The 22,834-nt window shown below is 32.6% G+C and overlaps 2 protein-coding genes, 1 long non-coding RNA gene and 1 other non-coding gene across 8 annotated transcripts; 1 reads left to right on the top strand and 3 right to left on the bottom strand.

The window, feature by feature from the left end:
* Positions 1-1,590: 1,590 nt before the first annotated feature.
* On the bottom strand, positions 1,591-7,254 carry LOC112028018 (peptidyl-prolyl cis-trans isomerase CYP40). Of its 5 annotated transcripts, none has more exons than XR_002884578.2 (10): positions 6,846-7,253; positions 5,544-6,044; positions 5,240-5,327; positions 5,080-5,132; positions 4,041-4,145; positions 2,742-2,817; positions 2,455-2,492; positions 2,266-2,337; positions 2,067-2,181; positions 1,591-1,769 (listed from the first exon to the last, which is right to left on the bottom strand). XR_002884578.2 is itself a non-coding variant. In XM_024060660.2 (10 exons), exons 1-8 carry the CDS (start codon positions 7,014-7,016, stop codon positions 2,284-2,286), a joined length of 1,086 nt encoding a protein of 361 aa, XP_023916428.1. In that variant the 5' UTR covers positions 7,017-7,254; the 3' UTR covers positions 1,591-1,769; positions 2,067-2,093; positions 2,266-2,283. The 5 variants fall into 5 exon arrangements, 2 of the variants coding, with proteins under 2 accessions (XP_023916428.1, XP_023916438.1); XR_002884579.2 differs by having other exon boundaries at positions 2,067-2,162; XM_024060660.2 differs by having other exon boundaries at positions 2,067-2,093; positions 6,846-7,254.
* A 3,142-nt stretch (positions 7,255-10,396) lies between these two features.
* LOC112028146 (peroxidase 10) lies at positions 10,397-12,321 on the bottom strand. The gene is made up of 4 exons (XM_024060802.2): positions 12,061-12,321; positions 11,442-11,633; positions 11,128-11,299; positions 10,397-10,941 (listed from the first exon to the last, which is right to left on the bottom strand). The coding sequence occupies exons 1-4, from the start codon at positions 12,274-12,276 to the stop codon at positions 10,532-10,534; spliced, it is 990 nt and encodes a 329-aa protein (XP_023916570.1). The 5' UTR covers positions 12,277-12,321; the 3' UTR covers positions 10,397-10,531.
* Positions 12,322-19,059: 6,738 nt separating this feature from the next.
* LOC112027994 (uncharacterized) lies at positions 19,060-19,831 on the bottom strand. Its single transcript, XR_002884574.2, has 2 exons — positions 19,530-19,831; positions 19,060-19,410 (listed from the first exon to the last, which is right to left on the bottom strand). It is a non-coding gene; the product is annotated as an uncharacterized LOC112027994 (long non-coding RNA).
* Positions 19,832-22,512: 2,681 nt separating this feature from the next.
* Positions 22,513-22,586, top strand: TRNAR-UCG (transfer RNA arginine (anticodon UCG)). The gene has a single exon. It is a non-coding gene; the product is annotated as a tRNA-Arg (tRNA).
* Positions 22,587-22,834: the final 248 nt, after the last annotated feature.

The following is a 22,834-nucleotide window of genomic DNA, read 5'->3' as shown; positions in this document are numbered from 1 at the left end:
CAAATTGTGGAATAAAAGGAAGCTCCGTAAAGAACAATGAAACTAACTCCAAGAATATAAATTAATCTGATTAATTATAAACTTTTAGAGCTTTCTGATCATATTTCGTCGTATTCTAAAGACCAAGGAGTCACAATATGGTTAGCTCTTAGCATCAAATTAAGTTTCCTGAATCCAACCATTTGCCAACCAAACAAAGTAAGGAATTTTCTAGTTGAACTTACAAACCAAATTACGCAGGTGTTCCGTCACAGCCCCCAAGGAAGCGACCGTATGATAGGGATGCAAGAAATAACAGCCGGCAAACTTTACTAGCTGCCAAGTGCCAACACAAGCTGCACAGCTTGCAATTGCATGCAAAACCAACAGACATGTATGTGGACATCTCATGTAGAGACTCGGTAAAAACAAAGCCATTCTAGGAAACTCAATGAACTCATCCAAGCACGCAAAAAAAATTTTAGAACGAAAGCTGGATTGGAAATCTCATCTAAACAAAATGTTATTAAAATACAAGAAAGTTAAACATATAAATATATGGTAAAGAAAAGCCTCCCAAAAGTTTCCCATTTATGCAGTAGAGCAAATGGAGTCATATGGTGAAGAAAGAATAGAGAATCAATCACACAAACCAAGAGACCCACGAGAAAGCTCTGGCAGCACATTAGAGGCTAAGATGGCTGAACTGACTAAGACGAAGGAAGAACTGAAAAGAGCCAAGGACAACGCCATGCAGTCATGGCTAGACTCCAAGCCTCTCATTGATGAGCTTGAAAGACTGAAATCCAACCTTGAAAGTGCCAAAAATCAATCTACAACGTCAAATATTGTTATCTCAGAGCTAGTCACAACTAGGGAGCACCAACACATCCATTAGAACCAAAAAGGAAGAAGAGCAGAAGGCAATAAAGATGATCAATGAAATAAGCCAGGCTTTGGATCGAACACGTGAAAAGATTAAAAGGCTCAAGTTGGATATGGAAGAAGAGCCACAAGCAAGGTTAAAGCTGAAACAAGTCCTGAACGTAAAGAAGCAAACTCTTCAGACATTGCAACTCCTGCTTCAAGCTACACAACTAGAGTCAGAAGCATTGGGAGCATCTGCAGCTGAAGCACTTCACTATATTGAATGTTCAGAAAAGGATGATACCATTGTCCATCTCAGTCATGAAGAATACTACGCCTTAAAAAGAAGAGCTGAAGAGAAACAACACTTGCAGATTGGCATGTTTCCGTGTCCATGGAACAGAAGCTTGCTGCTGAGGCAAGCCAGAACTTAGCTTTAACAAGAATGAAAGATTTCAACTCCCACAGCAAATTGCAGAGAAGGGGACTCAACAAGGAAAAGAAAATAAGGGATGGATTCACAAAGAGGAAGGCAGAAGAACAAGTTCCAAGTATCAAAGTGGGAGCTTCAGTCAACAACAGACGGAATACTGCCCCTAAAGCTCGAGCCAAACTAACCAAATCTGATCAGGGGAAACCACCACAACAGTTCGGAAGATCAAGAAGTAAAAATAGATTTAACAATAGAAAGTCAATTAAGAAGAAGAAATTATCAATTTTGCATAAAATAAAAGGCTTTGCACGAAAAATAACAAGATTTTTTGGATGATTCAGATGAATATTGTATGTAGCATTATGGTTCAAGCAAGCAATAATGTGCTATAAGTCTAGTTTGACAAAATCACAAAAATTGGTTCAAGCTAGAGTTTTCTAAGTTGTCTCCTCAGAAGATCGGGCAACCCATTCTTGTCCTCCAACAAAGCCTGAAATAGACCAAAGCATCAAGGGTAAGCAAAAAGATTGAATGCAAACAATTTCTAGAAGGCAAATTTCCTATTCTGACAAATTGGCTGAATCTGATTATTCAAACCATCAAAAGATTCAAAACCAGTGCACTGTCACAGAAGTTTTCTAGTCCAACGAAAACGGAAAAGAAAGGAAATTCTTGACAGATACAAAGACCTGTCATTTCATGAATAATCAATAATTTGTTTTTGTATTTCACAATATGGCCATATAATCATATGATAATAATCACATAAGGAGCAGAAAATTTGTACCTGATGTTTCCTAAAGCCAATCAATATCTGCAAACAAAAAAGCCTGAACTAGCTGACTATATAACCTAACAAATGCCCATCAATTCAAAGCCAAACCTTCCAGACAAAAGGAAGACTGTACATCAGAAAAAACAAATGGGAAGTTACTCTCAAAATTAAAAAATGAAAAGCAATTTTCACCAAAATGTGTTTAGCATACCAGATAGTGGCCAGAACTCTATTGGAACATTCTAGAGTACGCTTTCTTTTCCTGATCACGTCTATCAGCAATCTGTAACCATTATGAGCTTTCAAAACTATGTCCAGTTGGAAATTTGTAAAGAAAGAAAACACAATGAACCATTACTAAAGTCACATCTAAACAATATAAAATGTGAAGTTCATTTACCTTCTTCCGTGCGGCAGCAAGCTCTTTCTTTATTCCTCCTGAAAAATGGAAAATAAGATGTACAGTCAAGAATCTACCCCTTTTAACAATATCCAATACTGGAAAACTTTTCTTGCTCCAAGTCAAACTTAAAACCTTAAAGCATAACAATTTGTTCATTTGCATGAGACAATTTGTTCAACAGGAAGAGAAGAAATTAGTCGTCATGTCACGTTCCAGCATCAAAATTCTACATTAGAAGACTGCTCATATTAAAGAAAGGAATGTCAACCATTAAAGTCACTAACCATCATTTGGCTCCAATTCTGATGCCTTCTTGAAGCTTTCAACTGCAGAGTCTATGTCATTTAACGCCATATATGCCTGAAATTGGGAAGACCATAATACAAATATTAGAAATTACCAGTAAACGCACAAAAAGGACCACAATGGTGCAGGCAATATGTTATGACAAGTATGAGCAAGCTTTTGCAGGTAATTGGTAACACAACCTATTTATGATTTGTCAACCACTTATTCTAAGTCATTTTAAGTGGAAGGAGTTGTCTTTGAAATTGGCTATGATATAACTGTATAAAAAAATCCAAAGTTCAAAAATTTCCATCAAGAAAAGGAAGAAAAAACAATCATGAAACCAGTATCATCCCATCATGTACAAAACCAGCAAGCAATATAAGGTCTATAGTCTATAGTTCAATTATACTTTTTTTTGTGATAATTTGATAATTACAATGGGAGAGGGATTTGAACCCTGAAACTCCATTGGAAACACTAGGAAATGCCAATTGAGCTATAAGGCTCTTGGCTATAGTTCAATTATGCATATCAGACTCTTGTATTTAAAACTCAAGCTTATATTCTTGGTGAAAATAAAATAGTTGACAATGAAATTGACATTTGACAAAAATCCAGTTCCTTAATATCTTGAAACCAACATAATGATACAAGGCCTTCATGGAATAAGCAATAAGATTTCAAGAGACTTGTAACTCAATTGGCACTTCCTGGTATTCTAATGAAGAGGTCTAGGGTTCAAATCCCCACCCTCAACTATTGTCATCTAGTGATTCTGTCCGGTTGGGATACCTGGCTTATATCCTAGCAACAAAAGTTAAATCCCAGCAATGGATTTAATACTTTCCTTTTTATCTATCTATCAAAAAAACAGAAAAAAAAAACCAGCGGTTAACATGAAACCGAGGTTGCTATATTCATAACCAAAGCATTTATGTATACCTTAAATGTTCTAAACATATATAAAAAAAATTCAAAGGTCATTTGAATAAATGCCCTTTTAACTTCACATTTTAGTTGCCATCATCATGCCTTGACCCAAATTGTATAAAGATGTACTATTACAATTAAATGTCAGCTAAATTTCTAAATTTAAGAATTCCCACTGTACTTAAACTTCTTCCAATTCGGATTGCGCATGCAATATGAGTCATTAAATTAATAAATATTATTCTCACTAAAAGTTACTATACTCTTACATCAAAAGGGGGACAGGGGATAATTATCAATATCAGATGAAATATAAGAAGAGAGAGAGAGAGACAGAGGATAAACTAGAAGCAGACACTGACCTGGCCTTGGCGAAACAAAGCTTTCACATTATCTTCCCCATCACGCATTGCAAAGTCTGTGTCCAACAATGCTCCTTTTAGATCTCCTAATTTCAGTTTACAGGCCTAAAAGAAAAATGGCAAACATCAATCAATAATGTAAAGGAAAGAGGAACCTTAGTAATGTAACGAAATTGTAATCCCATAACAAAAATATGAAATCTATGAGGAAAACCAATATAATGAGATATCACCCCATATGTGTGTGTATGTGCGGTGTATGTGAATATGCAAGGCAATTGATCTGAAGACTACAGCATCTAGTAGAACTGTATATGGTTAAGATATTAGCCCCTTCACAAAATAGAAAGAGCAAGCAACTAACCATCACTCCAAAGGTGAGAAGATAGCAAAATTTGGTTGGAACAATTGTGACAACATGTTACATGCATTTGGACAATAATCAATTGTCTTGTTGTCAATAAAAACAAAAAAGCTTTGGCCAAAGCACCATGTAAAAGTAAAATAACAATCTTGATCTTTAATAACAACCGTGTCTATTAAGCAGTAGCACTAACACGAAAAATAAGATCAACACTTGAGAGTTGATCAAAGAAATTGCAAAAGATGATAATCAACGGATATTTGAGCTTTCATTAGAGCCTCAAACTCAATAAAAGGATGCAAAATCAAAAACTTTCATTGACAGATGTTCTTCTAAACAGAAAATTCAATCATCAAGCAGGTTATTTATGAAATGTCACTATTATATCTTCCATACTAGTGCTCAAGTTCACCAAAAAAATTATCAAGTAAATAAGTCCATCTTGTCTTAATACAATTTCTGAATTTTTTTAACAAATAATAAATGATGCTTGATCTTGCCAAGAGCCTTGTAGCTCAATGGCATTGCTTGGTCTCCTTCATGAGAAGAACCAGGCTTTGAATCCCCCCTCCCCTACTTGTTGTAACGATTGAATTTTCAAAAAAATAAATGCCTATATTTCTAGATTATGACTAAAGGATGCACTATAATCAAGTGGAAAATAAGTAAACTTACAGAACTATTTGTAAATATCTGAGACTTTGTCTTCCGCAAGGAGGAACTCTTTTCTGTGAAGTCACAAAGGTAAACTCATCAGCTGGACAAAGCAAGCAATGCAGCAACTTCAGTAACACATTGTTAAAAGATGCGATCACAAGGAAAAATAGAAGTTCACCTTCATCAATGTCATCCTTTTCCCAACATACATCCAAGTAGCGCAAAGCTTTACGGTACTTTCTAAGAGCCGTTTTATGGTCTTGCTTCTGCATGTGAAGCACTCAGGGAACATCATGTTAACAGAAGAAAAATAACCACTTTTCGAGCAAAAGGAAGCCAGAGATGTATTTTCTGTGATATTTAAATGTATGCACAGATCATTTAAATGGCAAGCATATGTACCACACATTTTACAATTTTCCTTTTCGACCAAACAAAGTGAATATAAATGTCAAGCAGAAACACAATTCGACATCATCTACCTTGTAATACTCATTTCCAAAACTCTTGATGTCCTCTACAGCCTTCATCCACCAAGAAATTTCATCTGGTTTGGTGTCAAGGTCAGCTGGCCAATCAGCATAAGAATCACCGTCTTTAAAGAAGTTAGATATTCCATCATCTGCCCCCTCAGGAATCTCTCCACAATCAACAATTACAACATCTTGAGAAGGAATATCACCCTCTTCAGTAGTAACATGCTCAGCCGAACGAACCACTCCCATTCCTTTGATTACCCTCCCAAATACAACATGTTTTCCATCTAGATGAGATGTGCGAGTTGTAGTAATAAAGAACTGGGATCCATTGGTGTTAGGTCCCGAGTTAGCCATAGATAGCATGCCTTTTCTCTCATGTTTCAACTCAAAGTTTTCATCTTCAAATTTCAAGCCATAAATCGATTCTCCTCCAGTACCATCCCCAGCAGATATGTCTCCACCTTGGATCATAAACCCTTTGATGATGCGATGAAAACTACCCCCCTGCATTGAAGATTTTGCTATATAATTAACAAAAATGACTAAGAATTGCAAAAGACTCAATAGATAACCATTTAAACTACAAAAGTAGAGTACTTTACAACATATCAAAATGAGTTGATCGGCTTCTTAACTGTTACAAGAAGAGTTTATGCCAGTTTTAAATAAACTTTTAAGTGTTACAACTGACATATGCATAAAGATTTACATAAAAAAACCCACACTCATACTCAAATCACCACCCCCTGTACTCCAAAAAATAAAATCATGCACAAATAGTTAATCCTTCAACTCCATCTAATGTCTATAATTAGTGTCATACACTTCGTTCACAGAGGTTGAAGGCTTAAAATTTAGTCACTCTATTATGAATGGTCAATCCATGGAGGATTCATATCCGACCCCCAAAAATATTGTCAATAGTTAATCCTTCAAAGAAATTTTTTCAAAATAATAACAATAAATATTGATTACAAATACCAAAGATAATGATGTTTAAAAAAAATAATAAATAGTAAATAAATTGGTATTGAAATTGAAAATTTTGGTAACACAAAATCGCATGGTATTCATCTACGACGCACCGACACGGACATGGGTATTCGGTGACGCGAGCAATTTTTGAAAAATTATAACATGATGAGGCAGATAGAACACCGTTACGACCCCATATGAAAGTGTCCATGCATCCATTCATATCACAAACAGAAACAACGCGCTGTTGTTTAAACTGCGGAGTAACAGAGTAAAGAAACAAAGCCAAAGGTTTAAAAAAGAAAGAAAAAGAGGGAGGTGAGGTTTGACCTTGTAGTGGAGAGGAACACCGGTGTGAGGACCAATGCCTTTTTCGCCGGTACAGAGAGCCCTGAAATTCTCGGCGGTTTTGGGAACCACATCCTTGTACAGCTCTATCACTATCCTTCCTTCTACCTCTCCTCCTATGCTTATGTCTAGGTAGCACCGAGGGTTCGCCATTTCTCTCTGTCTCTCTCTCTCTAAACCCTAAGTCCCGCTTTCTTTTTTAATTTTTGAACTCTTCGTGTCGACGATCGCGCGTGCCGCCACACAAAGTCACAATAACACTAGTCTCTAGTCTCTGCCACCACCGCTCACTCTATAATAAATAATACTAATAAATAAGGACCGTACCGTAGTAGAGTCTCGAGTCTCACCTACTTTCAGGGGCAATTATTGCTAAGATACGCGGCGGTGAGCATCGTGACCCTTTTCTGCTTTCTTTATATTTACTTCTTTCTATTTTGTTTGTACTGTTTGAAAAGTTAAATTTTTAAAAAAAATATTATTTATTATTTTATTTAATTTTTTAAAAGTGTATAAATTTTTAAAACTACTTTTAAATAAATTTATCAAAAAAAATTTATTATTTTATTTAATTTTTTAAAAGTGTATAAATTTTTAAAACTACTTTTAAATAAATTTATCAAAAAATTGAATTATTAATAAAATAAGAGTATAATAAGAACATTAGTAAATTAATGATTTTTAATTTTAGAAATATGACAATATTTTGGGATATCCTAGAATGGAATAGAGGAAAAACAAAGTGGGATGGAGATAGTAATTATTTAGCTACCCTAATCTGACATGCCTAAGTTGTTCGTGTTGTTTGTGTGATCAACCACTAGTAGCCGTGTGACTGTCATGTGTCATCCTAATTAGAAATCGGCTCCATTCGATAGTGTCTCACTATGATCATGTCTAGGTGGAATATGCCAACTCAAATCGCATTTTCTACTCATTTTTTTTTCATTAAAAAAAAGTACAACGAAATCTTACAAGTCAAAATAAAATAAAAATAGATTATAGGACCTCCTATAAATCAAAAAACCTATAAATCAAAAAAGTAGTGTTTTATGGTCTTAAAAATGATGCGTCACTAATTAGAAATGGGTAATTTTTCTCTAAAAAAAATAAAAATGGGTAATTCAAAATTTAGTTATTGGTTGAAACTCATTAATCATATTCATTACAATATCAGTTTATAAGTTTTATGTAATAAAATTTGTAGCACCTTTAGTATTTTTCAACTCGAAATAAGAGTGTTGTAAATGTATTGTGATATTTTGTTAGGTATCTATGATTTCTATATTCTCTAATTGAACCCTAATTTGGATTTAAAATATCTTCCAATTTTAAATTTACATCAATTTTGTACCAAGCACATTTCTAATTGAACCATAATTTTGTGTTTAACAAATTGTCTTTACATATAAATTCATAAATCTAAACTCAGAAAAATATAAAGGGGTTCAATTAGAATTTATTATATTTTTATGCAATATTGACAAAACTTATGTACAATTCGTGTTGTACCTTATGTTATCAAATTGAATTGAATCACTTGATTATATTATCCAATAAAGCAAAAATAGTATTATCTTTTTAGAGGATAATTAAATTCAACCATGTTATTCATTGATCAATATAAGTATATAACCATGTGGTTGAATTTAATTAGAAAACTTAAGTTGCAATATCTAAGGAGTTGTATTTGAGTTTTATAGTATTATAATAGTGTACAACTTGTTAGTTATAAACTTAAAATTAAAACAACAATTACTTCACATTATTTAGTGAGCGAATGTACATAATGACCACTCTAGATTACAGATTCTCCCAAATACTTAAGTTGTTAGAAAATTATGAATTTAATCATTAAATCATAATTTTAACACTCTCTCTCTCACATGTGGGTCTAAAGATGGATGGTGGAGTACAATAAATTTGGATGTGTAGGCTAGTATTCCATCACAAGGTTTCCCAGAGGTGTAGATTATAGACTTGAAGAACTCTTTCTAAATTTAGTTTTCTCTTCAAGGGACTTGTTCAATTATGGCCGGATATGAGTCTTTAAGTTTCTTCCTCTGTTTTTTAATTTCTAACAATTAATAATAATATAAATAAAATAAATATGTTGACAATAACTAATTGTTGAAATATTATCAATAAACCCAATTAATTAAACCAAATTGTAATTATAGGAGCTTTCGTCTCGGCCCCCAATCATGTATTGTTCGCTTTGAAAAACTCTAGTACTCCCTCACGAATTTTCTTAATCACACATTAGGGAGAGACGCCTCCCACTCATGCCTTATAAGCCTTTGATCTAAAGATAAATGTACCACTACTACACATGAGGCATGAGTGGGAGGTGTCTCTCCCCAATGTGGGATTGAGCAAATTCGTGAGGGAGTACTAGAGTTTTCCAAAGCGAACAATAACTAATTAGGAGCCGAGACAAAAGTCCTCCCACAGTAATGTTTCTAATATTTTATCACAAAATAAAATATTGTAATGACCACCTTAAAAAATAAAAACAGTGTGATGTTTTTATGATATTTTTCACATTATGATTAATATAATATCATTTTCATATATTTGCATCACTAGAAAAAAAAAATTTATATATATAGCAACTTATCATCTCAATAATATAAAAATTACATCAGTTTTAATTTGTCAACTAACTTGTCATCTCATTAATTATTAAAAAAAAAAAACTTGTCATCTCAATAGTCTCATTATCTTTAAGCACTTTGGAAAAAAATGCATGAAAGTTTGTTTTGATATAGACGTTGTCCTTGGAGGGAAGGGAGGCCAAAGACACAAGATATTTTTTTCAAAAGCGAACAATTGACTTGTTGGTGCTTTGAGCCAATGTGACTAGCTTATAACACCACTAGCTTGCAACCAATTATGGAGTTGTCAATCATGACCGACTTAGGGTCCGTTCGGTAATATTGTTCTAGTAATGTTATTTGTATTTTTTAAAAACATGTGTAAGTGAAAAAGTTTATAAAAATACGTGTAATGTTATTTAAAAACTGAAAATATGTGCTTAAACACATGTACCAAATGAGCTCTTAACTTTTCAACCTTACATGATTATTCCTTAAAATAATGCTTGTTTAGCACTTTTATTTTTGTCGCAGAAGAAGATCCACTCTTATTTAAATCCTTCAATTCTCTCTAATTTTTAATTAAATTTATGACAGGTTGCATTTACTTGATCATGTATTGTTTACATGAGGTTTTTTTTTTTTTTAAATGCCACTCATATGCGTCGCATCCAGTTACCCCCCCCCCCCCTCCCTCCCTTTTTTTTCTTTGAATTTGCTTGTCTTTCTCCTAATTAAAATCTAACATGAATTACCACCACATACCCTTGATGCGATGATCACTTAATAAGTATAATTGTGTGTGGGATGTGGCAGGCAAGGGTCGAGGTTCAAGTTTCTAGGAGGGAGCTTTACATACATATACACTTAGATTAGGTTAGAGTAGAATTCTATCTAAAAAAAAAAATCTAATATGAATTAAGTGTAACCATCTGATGCTATTAATACAACCAGAGTTATTCCTTTCAACATTTATCAAAGGTAGCTTACAGACCAGCATTTTCTACGTACTAGTTACAGCCTTTCAACGCTTTTGAAGACCATCAATATCACATACAATTACAAAGGTTTTTAGTTCACCACCCTACAGTTCTTCCTAATCTCTCCACTTTGTCCAGTAAGTACACCTATGTTGGCCATCTTCACCATTGATGCTCCAAAATCCCGGGAGAAATAATAAGGGAACTTGCTGTAGTAAGTGACCAGTGAAGCAGTTTTACTGTTCCCCATAAGAGCTTGATCTGACTGAAGTAGCCCTGAGTTGTTCACAAGGTTTGTGTAATAGCTATTATCAAATTTGTCCGAAGTGACTGGATCCAAGGGAGCTAATTTTGTGTCAGAATCAGCTTGGTTTGGGCATACGCTCTGCAACTTTTGTAAAAGGGATACATCAAGTGTTGGATCAGGTTTACCAGACTTAGCAAAGTCGAAAAGCCTTGGCTTGAATGTAAAGCATTGAGCAAAACCAATAGTGTGCGCACCTGTAATATTAATGAGCATATGAATTAATGAAAAATATTTTGACTAGAATTGTGGTTACTACATCTTACATAGTTACATTCCAAAAGCAGGAAATTTTCTTAATGTAAAAGCATGCAAGCATATTTTTTAGTGAAGCAGAAAAATGGCAAGGTGACTGTTATATATATGAAGTCTATGTTGCACACCTGATAGCAGCACTAAATCCTTTATATCAAGACCCTTTGAAGTAAATTTTGCGGTGATATTTTCTAATGGCTCAAAAGGGCTTGGCAACTGATCATTAGCTGCACTCCGACTCGCTGTTGTGCCATCTCGGCGACCCAAGGGTACAGCCCAAAAAAAATATTGACCTCCAGCCTGAGAAAAAAACATAATGAAGGACTAAAATAAATACACACAAAAAGAAGAAGAGGAGATACATATAGGATCATAAATGGATATTAGAGGTTTTGAATGGTGATTCTTAATAATTTAAACGAAGTATATAGGACTTTCTTACAAGATAAACAGCTTCTCTTGCTACAAGAGTCAATATATCAGCACAAGAAACTGTGGATGGGCAAGCTTTCTCCAAAGTAGCCTTGATTGTGTCGATAACCTCAAAGCCTCTAGCTGAATCTTTGTTAGGCGATGCATTTTTCTCCCCCGTAAATGTGGTGGTATCATCAAGTAACAATGATCCATCACATCCCTTTGACCAAAAATGAGAAAACAATTTGCAGTTAGTTTCTAAGAAATCGAGTCAAAACAATTCATATTGCTAACCGGTATAGTATAACAAGCAACATTAGGACTAATTTAGTAATTTCAGTTTGTACCTTTTTTTTTTTTTGTACTTCTAAATAAGCTTGTCATAGTACATCTAAAATGAACACATGACATTATATATATGATAAGGGTCCAGCAATGAAGGGAGTATGAGTTGAAATTCCAAGTGTGAGATGATGATTATAAAGTTCCAATAATCTCTAGAAGTCAACAAAATTCTTATATCTTTCACTCCAAGTACAAACCATTTCAGTTTGTGACTTCTAGTGACTACTTTAATGGGGATAGCATAGCAATGAGGGTGTTATACAAAAATTAAACAACTAAACATAGCAGGATAACAGGTTTACATTAACAAAACAGTCGTGGAAGTGAAGCCGCAAGAGTGAGGCTGCAATCCTAGTATCATTTGCAATGGCTGACCAGACAGTTTTTCGAACAATATATGTCAGATTGGGACAAGTGGAATCATAGAATTTATAATCAAGTTGGCAGGATACGGGAGGACTTAGGATCAGGAGGCAAAACAAGGCCACAAAGAAAAGTTTGTAGGGATTTTGATCCATATCTTAAAAAGTGAACAAAGTATGTAAATGCTCACTAATGCTGTGTGACAATAAGTTGGAAGTACAAGCAATTTATAAACAGGCAATCGAAGGACAACGCCTGCTAATTATCAATTAACTTTCGTGACGAGTGGCAGATCCACTAGGGTTGTCCCTATCATTTAATTAAAGTTTGGTACAATTCCACATTTCTGTTAATGGGGGAAGAACTCAGCTAACCCCACTTCCTTGAAATTAGAACTACTAAAGTGGTAGGATGATGTATTTCACTGGTACTAAAAGACCACTATTAGATGATTATCAACGCTCGAAAGTTGACTTAAGTGTGTCCGTGGGAAGAAATTTGCACTCCCGGCATGTTCTCTCTCCTTCTCTCTTATTTTTTATTTTGACGTAGATAATTAGATGGTTCTTATAAGGTTTCATGATATCAATAAAATCATAAGTTCAAAACCTCTAGTCAACATCTTGGAGTCACCCTTATAAAATTTCTCACTATAATACATTTCAAATCAATCATCAATCAAATCAAAATGAAATCAATGTTTGTTAAATGTTGAAAATAATCTATGATTAATTTTGTATTAAATTTATCAATAATTCCTTTTCAATGTAAAAGAAAATAAAGTATTTATTAAAAAAATTATCTTCCATTTTGTAGTAGTGGCGGCTCCAGGATTTTTATTTAGGGTGTCAATAATGGCAAAGCCATGAATTTATTGGCAGGGGAGGGGTGAGTAAAAAATAAAATGATTATTTTTTGTTTTTTGGTTTTTTCTGTATATATAACTTTCACATTATATACAACACAACTATATTATACAATAATCTTAAAAAATATTAACATTCGAAAGATCGTTAAGACAACAATCATTGGATGCGTAAACTAATAGAATTAAAAAAAACTAATTATACAGTTTTATCAAATTAATAATAACTTATTATATAATTTATATTTATAAGTTATATCAATTGAATAAAAAATATTAAATAAATAAAAATAGTAACACACTTAGGAGTAGGGTTGGGGCCTGGGAGTAAGTGTGAAACTAAGAAAAATAATACTCCAGTAATAAAATTTTGCTTATGAAGTGTATGGTTTTTTAAATATGCACGCTGTCACTCTCTTGAAATTGGAGTAAACAGTAAAATATTCTTGGACTTGAAAATGTGTAGAACACTTATCAAAATACTTGATCGGACATAGAGAAAAACTAAGAAAACATAAATACAAATCAAATATAGAGAAAAACTAAGGATCATGTTCAAACTTATTTCAATTGGGTTTAACAAAAAATGTAAAGTTAGGGTGTTCAAATTTTTATTGTAGGGGTAAAAAAAATTATATATATATATATATATATTTTTTTTTAGGACCAGGTCAGGGGGTCCATTTGAACCCCTGCGTTGGTCTTGGAGCCACCCCTGTTTTGTAGTTGGTTTTCCTATAATCTACAAGTCAAATAATACTGCATTTAGTATCTCATGATATGCCTAATATTCTTATTAACTTGAAAATTAATAGGTGCTTTCAAATAATAAATAAATTAAAAAATTAATCCAACCACACAAATGAAGTTTGAAACTATTATGCCTCTGTCTCAGCCACGCAACATTATGTTTTGTAATATGTCCAATATATTTTTTACATATTGCCAAGCACAATAAAACAAAAACAAAATTAACAAACAAATCATTGAGGTGAAACTAAATAGCAGCATGGTAGTACCTACATCCTAAAGTCACAAACATTGTATTTCCAATGTTTGGTGGGAAGAAAGGAAAAGTTGAAGGATAAAAAATATTGTATTTCCAAGCGGTGGAGAAGATGAAAAAGAGAAAAAATAAAAATAAAATTACTATTATACCATTTTTATTAAAAGTAAAATAATGAAAAAGTTATAATAATTTTGCACTTTTTCTCTTAGTATGTGTTTGGGACTAGCTTATAAGCTAACATTTTGCTTTTTAGCTTTTATAGACAGCTTTTTAAAATCTTTTTTTTCTTTATTTTTTCAAAGTACAAATATACTTTAACAAACTTTCCCCAAAAAAAAAAAAAAAGTGTTATTTTCTTTCCTCTTTTCTTCCCAAGGTGAAAAGGGGAAAAATGGTGGTCCAGATAGAAAACTCCATCCATCCTCATTTTCTTTCCTCTCTTTTCACTCTAACCAAACAAATGGAAATCACATTTTCCTCTCACTTTTCCTTCCCTCATTTTCTATAATATTTCTTTTACACACCAACCAAACATAACATTAACTTTGGTCCCAAACAGCCAACAACCAAAGTGCAAAATACACCGTAGTCATATAATTTTTTGGGTAAAATATCATTTTCATCTCTAAACTATCACAAAAGTTCGTTTTTCGTCCCTAAACTTTCAAAAGTTCGTTTTTCGTCCCTGAACTATCACAAAAGTTCGTTTTTTGTCCCTAAACTTTTAAAAGTTCTATTTTCGTCCCTAAACTTTTCCAAACGTATTGATTTTCGTCCCTCTCACATCAGCACACTGTCAAAGCCACGTCAGCACTCCGTCAGACGGAGGGACGAAAATCAATACGTTTGGAAAAGTTTAGGGACGAAAATAAAACTTTTGAAAGTTTAGGGACGAAAAACGAACTTTTGTGATAGTTCAGGGACGAAAAACAAACTTTTGAAAGTTTAGGGACGAAAAACAAACTTTTGTGATAGTTTAGGGACGAAAATGATATTTTACCCTAATTTTTTTTTTTTTTGAAAAAGAGTTAAACATATCACATTTGAATTTTATATTTTTTTTAAAAAAAATTATCTAATAAGGGATTCATTTACATACAGGGGGAGAAACCACTAGCCACAAGAATGGGTTAAGTAACCATTTAATTTTTTAAGTTACTTTGGCCAACTTTCAATTTTGGAGGCCAATTACCCAAAAAAAAAGAACTTTTCCTTTTTTAATCCATAATTTTAAAACTATATATATATAATTTAAAGTGTTTTAAAATTTGGTATCTTCCTGGTTCCGTCCCAGCAGAGAGAGATAAGTGGGCCAAAGTTAGGGCACAATTTTGGTCAAAATTTATGTTCATAGACAGAAAGTGCTACTTATATATATTTTGTGCTAAGTGGAGTATACATATGCAATGTAATGGGGACAGGTGCTGAAATGGATCTATCAAAGACTAAAGGTAAGCATGAATGGTCAAAATGAGTTGAAGGTGGGGTTAGGTGGCTAAGTTGGGCGACCAAGACTTATTTCACTCCAAGGATATGAAACAAATTGGATCTTTGATATTTCTAACACAACAATGTTATTATTATGCACCAATCCAGATTGAAGCTGATAAGAAAGATGATTGTTTTATCTAATTAATGCAGGACCGCCTGTGATGGCTATTGATAGCATTTTGTCTTAAGCTTGGATCATAATTTAAATTTTAACTTTCCACTATTGTTTAATTTGCACGTTTTAGTGATGTCCAATCAATCAACTTTTGGTATGGATTTTTGTAACTATATAAAAAGAATGAAGTTTTTAATTTTGTTTGTGAATAGATTATGACATTTCCTTTTCACCTTTGTAGAAATGTAGGAGATTTTTTTTATCATCGTTTTGCCCTCATAATGAAATGAGAATTAAATTATAGCCTGTGTTTTTGTAATTCAATTGGTTTACAACTGAAAGATGGTTGAGATTTTATGACGACAACAATGTCACATACTCAGAGAAATATCGCCATAATAAGTGGTTTAAAAAGTTTAGATTTTTTTTGGGCCACAACTAAAATTTATTTTTATTCATTCTTTTGTCCATCAAAAATATCATAAATGTTCTGATTTTCAATTCTGGTTGGTACAAAGCGATTTAACAGGCAGTGATTTTCTCAAGCAGTTTCTTCATTTGAATTTTTTGATATTGGTCCAATACCAAATCCAATCATTGCACGCCATATCAATGTCTGAGCTTTCCATGCAATTTCTTGGATTTTACTTAATTGATGCAGCGCATTAATTTTTTTGAGTTTTCAGGTCGTCTGCTCTGCATGTGTGCATTTATTCATTGATTTTTATTTTTTATTTTTTATTTTTTATTTTTTATTTTATATTTTATGAAAGATTGACCAAGTTAGTTCAAGTGCAACTAAAAGTGTCATGTAGCCCAGTGTTATTGTGTCATCTTGTACATTCAGTATATACATCATCTTTTTCACACCATGTGCATCTATTCATTGATTTTTTTTTTTTTTTAAATGAAAGATTGAACAAGTTAGTTAAAGTGCAACCAAAGGTCTCGTGTAACCCAATGTGATCGTGTTATCTAGTGCATTTGGTATATGTATCATTTTTCTCATATCATGTGTATGTATAATTGTGAGATTCATATGTTGTAAAAAACATTAGAGTATGCGACTTGTGCATCCGGCAAATGTGTTATCTTTCTCCATCATATATATACATAATTGTGGGATTTATATGTTGTGAGAGAAATTATAGAGAATGTAATTCGTGCATCCAGCGTATGTATTGTCTTCTTGCATAATATATATACATAAACATAGGATTTATATGTTGTGAGAGAAATTATGCATATATCGAATGAATGCATGAGGTAATTATTGTTATTCCAACAACATTAAGGAAGAATTATTTTTAGAAAGAATATATAAAAGCTTTGTAATAAGCGGTTTGGCAACAAGGGAGTCAATACCGTACCGGAGGCTATACTGGTTTGCCCAGCAGTACGGTATATTTCAGGTACCGGTCAATGCCAGTGTACCGTTTCGGGTTTACCGCTATTTTTTATGTTTTTAAATAAATAAATAAATAAATATATATATATATATATATGTATGTATGTATGTGTGTGTATATAAATGCCAGTGTACCGTTTCGGGTTTACCGCTATTTTTTATGTTTTTAAATAAATAAATAAATAAATATATATATATATATATATGTATGTATGTATGTGTGTGTATATATATTATAATAAATATAAAAGTTTACCATAAAACATTTCCTCAATTCAAAACTAATTATTCATAATTTTAGACTTTAGTATCAACTAAAAGAAAAAAAAAAAACACACACACACACACACACACAATATAAAAAATAGAAAGCTTAAAAGTTACCATTGCATACTAAGAAAACAAATAATACTAATAAGTTAATGCAAAAAAGTTATCATTCTACCCTAACAAAAATTCAAGAATTACAAAACTTAAAAAAAAATTAAAAAAAAAAACATTTTTCTGTACCGGCCGATACGCTCGGTATCGGCCAGTATTGCCCGAAATTGGCCGGTACGGCCGGTATTTAAACCGGTACAAAACGTTAGTGTTTTGATGCCGGTATGCAACCGGTACGGTATGTACCGGCCGGTACGGTATCGACTTCCTTGTTTGGCAGTCCCTGCCTTTCTTTTCAAAAAATAAAATAAAATTGTGAAGAATGCTAATGAAGACTAGAGATATCCTATTTGGGCATGCAATTTTCATGGTATACTACGGTTCCTTCCAAGTCTTAATAACATGAGAATTCCTGCATTTAGTGTGTTTGCTTTCTTTGACTCGTTTTTTTAAGCCTAAACAGTAATTTCCCTATGAAATCATTGAAATGTGTGACTACAAGTTTATCTAGCCTCTCCTTGTAAATGTGTTTACAAGTGCATAGGACACCGGAATCCAACCCAGATGGTGTTTCTTTCTATCTTCTACTTCCTCCCCCTCTCCCTCTTCCTATACTTTTCTAGGTTTCTATTTTTTATTTAGCAGGAATAAGCTTCAACAATGCCCCGGTAATTCTACTTTCTTTTCTATTGCCTTCATATTTTGGGGCCGATGACTAGAATTGATGTTTCAGACCATCAGATTTGACAAAATCCCATGAAGTTTTAAGTGGAATTGGGCATTGGAGTTCCTTACATGTTTCAAGGGGAAAGTTACAGGTTCATTTTTGGTTCCCGGTTTCCCTCATATGGTATCTAGTGTGCCTATTGCCGCAAATTTTATTTTATGTCACCAGGATGTATCTCTCTCATTGGAGAGACCCATTCTCATGTGAGAGAAATGCGATATAAGCTAACGCTCTATTTGTTTAAGCAAAAATAATTTTTTTAAAAATGAGTCATCTTCTAAAAGATATTTTCCGTAAAACTATTTTATTTTCTCATGTTTGATAATTACCTTAAATGAATTGAAAAGTAATTTTCTAACTTCCCTTATTTAGCTTATTATGAGATAAAATTATTTTTCATAAAAAAATTAATGAAAAATAATCTCTAAAAATAGTTTTCCTTTTTTTTGTTTTTTATTATTAAACACTGAAAAACACCGAAAACTAACTTTATAAAAAGTTTTCCACCAAAACAACAGACTTTAATACCAATTATACCTAATACCATCTCCAATTGCCGATGCATAAGATAATTAATGGTTCTCCTCACGGTTGCAAAATTTAACCTGCCATCTGAATCTTCTAACTCAGCCATTTCATTGCAATATTGCACATATGAGAAAGCCTTGGGAGTTTGGACCCAGATATGGTGTGTCCTATTTAACAAACACACTCATGATGATTGCCGGAGTTTCTAAACATTTCCACCCCCCAACAACAACCTCTATGAGTCTATAGGATTAAACAGATTGTGTGTATGCCCAAAATTAATGTGTGACAATTGTGAAGGCATAAAGTGCATAACATTGCCTTTTCTTCTTCTTCTTCTTCTTCTTCTTCTTATTTTTTCCAGGTAGGTGCATGACACAACACTTATAAAATAATATAAAACAAACAAGTGTGTAACAATATACTGGAGAGGAGGTAAGGTTCATTTCTTATCCACCAATTATCAAATCAGGCCAGAGATCTTGATGCATACTGAGAATGCACTAAAAGAAATCGAATTTAATAGGTACAACTCTTCCTTAACAAATTACTATGATTCTCCAATAGGACACAAGAAGCTGTTTTTTTACTATGATTCTACACCCTTGATGTAATAATCGCTAAATAAGGCCAATTTTTTTTTTCCCTCTTTTGGCCAGGACAAAATACTACTGAGTCAGTCAACTCAATTGTGATACTCTCTAACAGAGGTTACAGAACAAGAAATCGAAGAAGCTCTCTGTGCAGTCATAACAGCAAGAACAACTGCAACCCAAACAAAATTAAAAGACTTAAGAAAATAATATTACAAGGTACATAAATCAATTTTTTTTTTCTTCTTCTAAGAATTTAAGTTTCAAGCCCAAAAAAATAAATAATATTACCACTCATCCACGACCTTGTCTTGCTCATCTTGTCCTGCCTGGAAGTCCTTGTTTGAAGTCTCAATGGCTTGTGGTGGAGGAGGTTCCATCTCTCTCTCTCTCTCTCTCTCTCTCACACTGTGTCTCTTTGAGATTGTGACTTTCTCTAGGTTTGTCTGGACAGGCTCTCAAAAATGAATGGAGAAAGATATAATGTGGGTAATCAAATCACGTGGGAGCACTTGGGTCGGCTATTAAAGATAGGTTGAAGCCAAAAAGATTTTACCTTTCCAATTTTCCAAAGAAATTATTCTTTCTTCATTTTTGATTAATTTAATTATAGACAAAGAATCGTGTATCAGGAATTTGATTTGACTATAAAAGATGATGCCACTCACAATTCACGATGACTACATAAGACAAACGTAAAAGGAAAGAGGCAGAAATTACGTACTAAGGTGGTCCCATTTATATTGTAGCCGTTGGATAGCCATTTAACACTAACTCAGAAGGTCATCTAACGGTTACAGATGAACAACAAATAAGGAACAAAAGGTCTCCATAACCCCATACTTGTTAATTCCTATCCCATATTCCCATTCAATCTTTTTCATTTTTTTGGGGCTAAATCCTATCTCATTCAATCCGGATGAACGAAATACACGCAAGCAAATCAACTACCTAATTTATTGTTTTATTTCATAAATATTTTTTGATGAGTTTGAATTTATTGCAGTTATCTGGGGATGCCTTGCCTGGTGTGAAATTTTTTTAAATAGTAATTTACTAAATTGCAAATTACCATCTATTATACATGGTCATTTTGATTTTGTCCGTAATGTATAAAAATTTGGATTTCTTCTCTTAATGTTGTGTAGTTTTTTATATAAGTTCTTCCGCTAATTTCAATTTATGAGGTGACACCTTTCAAGAATAAAAATAAAAATTTATGAGGTGACATTTATGTGTGTTAATTTGTCTAATAAATTCATAAAATGTTATTTTAATTATGTCATATCAATTAAATAAATTGTTTTTTCTTAATTTTTTTTTCATACATTTCAAATTTGTGGCCTATTTTCTGTTTAAGACTTTCAAATAGTAGGTTTCAATTAACTCAACTGGTAAAGTTTCTGATGGTTAAGTAAAAGATTTGGAGTTCAATTCTCTCATACACCAAAAACCGATTGGTGTCTTGGTCTGATTATAAAGAGCATCATCAGGAGCGAACGCTATAAGTTGAAATTCTCTAAAAAAAAAAAAAACTCCAAAACAATCCATTTTTTCTTCTAATATATGGCATATTTTTGTGAATAATTTTTTTTGTTCATATAATTAGTTAAAATTACAAGAAATATTAAAGATTTTCTATATAAGCTTAAGTATACGTTTGAATATGAATTATTTTCCTGCGTATGGCGTTTTGCGTTTTCCTTTTTTTTTTTTAAATTTTTTCTTATGCATGCGTTTCAACTTTTTGGAGACAAAGCGCACTGTTCATGAATCATGAGACTCACAGCCACTTTATTTAGAAAAAAAAAAAATTTTAAATGGGTTCCACAGCACTATTCAATATTCTCACATTTAAAAATTATTTTGTCACAGTATTTTCAGTTTTCAGTTTTTAGCAAAAGAAGCTGTATTTAAACGGACCCTAACAACATAGATGTTTTCTATCTCATTTTCAACGTTATAAACCAGTATAGGAAAATAAGACAATTTTCTAAAAAAACAATTTTTTTTTTCCAAAAAAAAAAACATAAAGTGGAAAGATGAGTAGTGTAAATCTAGTCTAGCATAGAGATAACAAAATGGGGATGCTTTGCATGGTGTGTTTTTTAATTTTTAAATAGTAATTTACTGAATTGCAGATTACACAATCTATAATATGTGGTCATTTTGATTTTGTCGGTAATGAATAAAAATTTGAATTTCTACCCTAAATGTTGTGTAGTTTTTGATATAAGTTCTTCTGCTAGTTTCGATTGACGAGGTGATATTTATGTGTTAGTTGGTCTAATAAATTCATAAAATGTTGTTTTAATTATGTCACATCAATTAAATAGCCTAAAATATTGATAAAATAAATATTTTTAAAGTAAAAAAGTTACATAAATTAAAAGATATAAAATAAGATAAAATAATTTAGATTTTTCAACATTTTCTCGACATCCAAATACCCTACAATCCCAATCTCCAAACATATCAACCTCAAAACAAATCCTATCACACACCTTGTAACAAAAACTCAACGCATTGTGTTCAACCACGACAACAATCAAAATAAACATAAGAGAGAAATGCAAATCACTACTTATTGAAGGCCATTGAGTTTGAATCCAACTTAAAGGCTTTCAATTAGAGTGATGAATAGAGGTTTTAGGCCAATGGTTCGATGTTGCATGGAGGTTCTTAGGGATTTTGAAATTTGGTGATTCAATCAGTTGGGTGGCATTGTAATTGAGGTCCCCTGGTGGGCAACATTACTTCAACTCGATCAACCCAAATTGTGTGAGCCCACTTGAGAACCATTGCTCAACCACCCATGACCCTTCCACGGCAAAATGTGTCACACACTTGGTACAATCATTAAAAATATAATAATTTTAAAATATACATACTCAAAGGCTCTTCTATTATTTGGATAAATTTTAATAATTTGCATAGTATGAAGAATATAAAATGAAATTTAATTCAACGGTGGATTTGTCAAAATTCAAATTAAAAAAAAAAAAAAAGTAAAACTGTAATTTTAGTTTACAATCAGATTTGTTGTCAAATTTTGTCTAAAGTTTAATTATGTTGAGCTTAAAATAATTTAGATTGGTCACAAATTTTTTTTTAAGGGTAAGAAAATCATAAAAATTTTTATTTTTATATATAATAAATTTTTGTTTCCAGGTCAGTGGTTCTGTTAGCCGTCTTTAGCATCGTCATTAATGTTAGTCATCTTTTTCAAAATACAATATATATAAATAAAAAGGCGCATCTAAAAAGTTCATACGACCGCATAGCGCAGTGGATTAGCGCGTCTGACTTCGGATCAGAAGGTCGTGGGTTCGACTCCCACTGTGGTCGATGTTCATTTTTTATACCTTCTATGATTTTGATAAAAAGAATTAGAATTTAAAAGCAGTTTATTGCATTGTTTAACTATTCCATGAAACACTAAATACCGTGTAGTGCAAGTATTACATGTGAAGGGTCCAAATCAAAAGTTTGAAACATAAAGTATACTTTAATCTAAAACCAATTACTGCCAATTTCTTGAGGCAGTTTAATAAAAAATTTTAGAATTTAAATGCAGTTTATTGCGGCATTGTTTA

The sequence above is a fragment of the Quercus suber genome, unplaced genomic scaffold (genome assembly GCF_002906115.3).
Source record: "Quercus suber isolate HL8 unplaced genomic scaffold, Cork oak 2.0 scaffold_21, whole genome shotgun sequence".
Classification (NCBI taxonomy): domain Eukaryota; kingdom Viridiplantae; phylum Streptophyta; class Magnoliopsida; order Fagales; family Fagaceae; genus Quercus; species Quercus suber.
The sequence above is the reverse complement of the archived record's forward strand: the minus strand, read 5'-3'. Positions and strand labels throughout refer to the sequence as shown.

Excerpts from the sequence above, each read along its gene's own strand:
- LOC112028018 (XM_024060660.2), bottom strand. The coding sequence starts at position 7,016 with ATGGCGAACCCTCGGTGCTACCTAGACATAAGCATAGGAGGAGAGGTA. Across the intron at positions 6,045-6,845 it reads GTGTTCCTCTCCACTACAAG|GGGGGTAGTTTTCATCGCAT; the intron begins GTCAAACCTCAC and ends TCTTCAATGCAG. Across the intron at positions 2,818-4,040 it reads CTTTGTTTCGCCAAGGCCAG|GCATATATGGCGTTAAATGA; the intron begins GTCAGTGTCTGC and ends TCCCAATTTCAG.
- LOC112028146 (XM_024060802.2), bottom strand. The coding sequence starts at position 12,276 with ATGGATCAAAATCCCTACAAACTTTTCTTTGTGGCCTTGTTTTGCCTC. Across the intron at positions 11,300-11,441 it reads CAAGAGAAGCTGTTTATCTT|GCTGGAGGTCAATATTTTTT; the intron begins GTAAGAAAGTCC and ends TTTTTTTCTCAG. Across the intron at positions 10,942-11,127 it reads GGATTTAGTGCTGCTATCAG|GTGCGCACACTATTGGTTTT; the intron begins GTGTGCAACATA and ends TTAATATTACAG.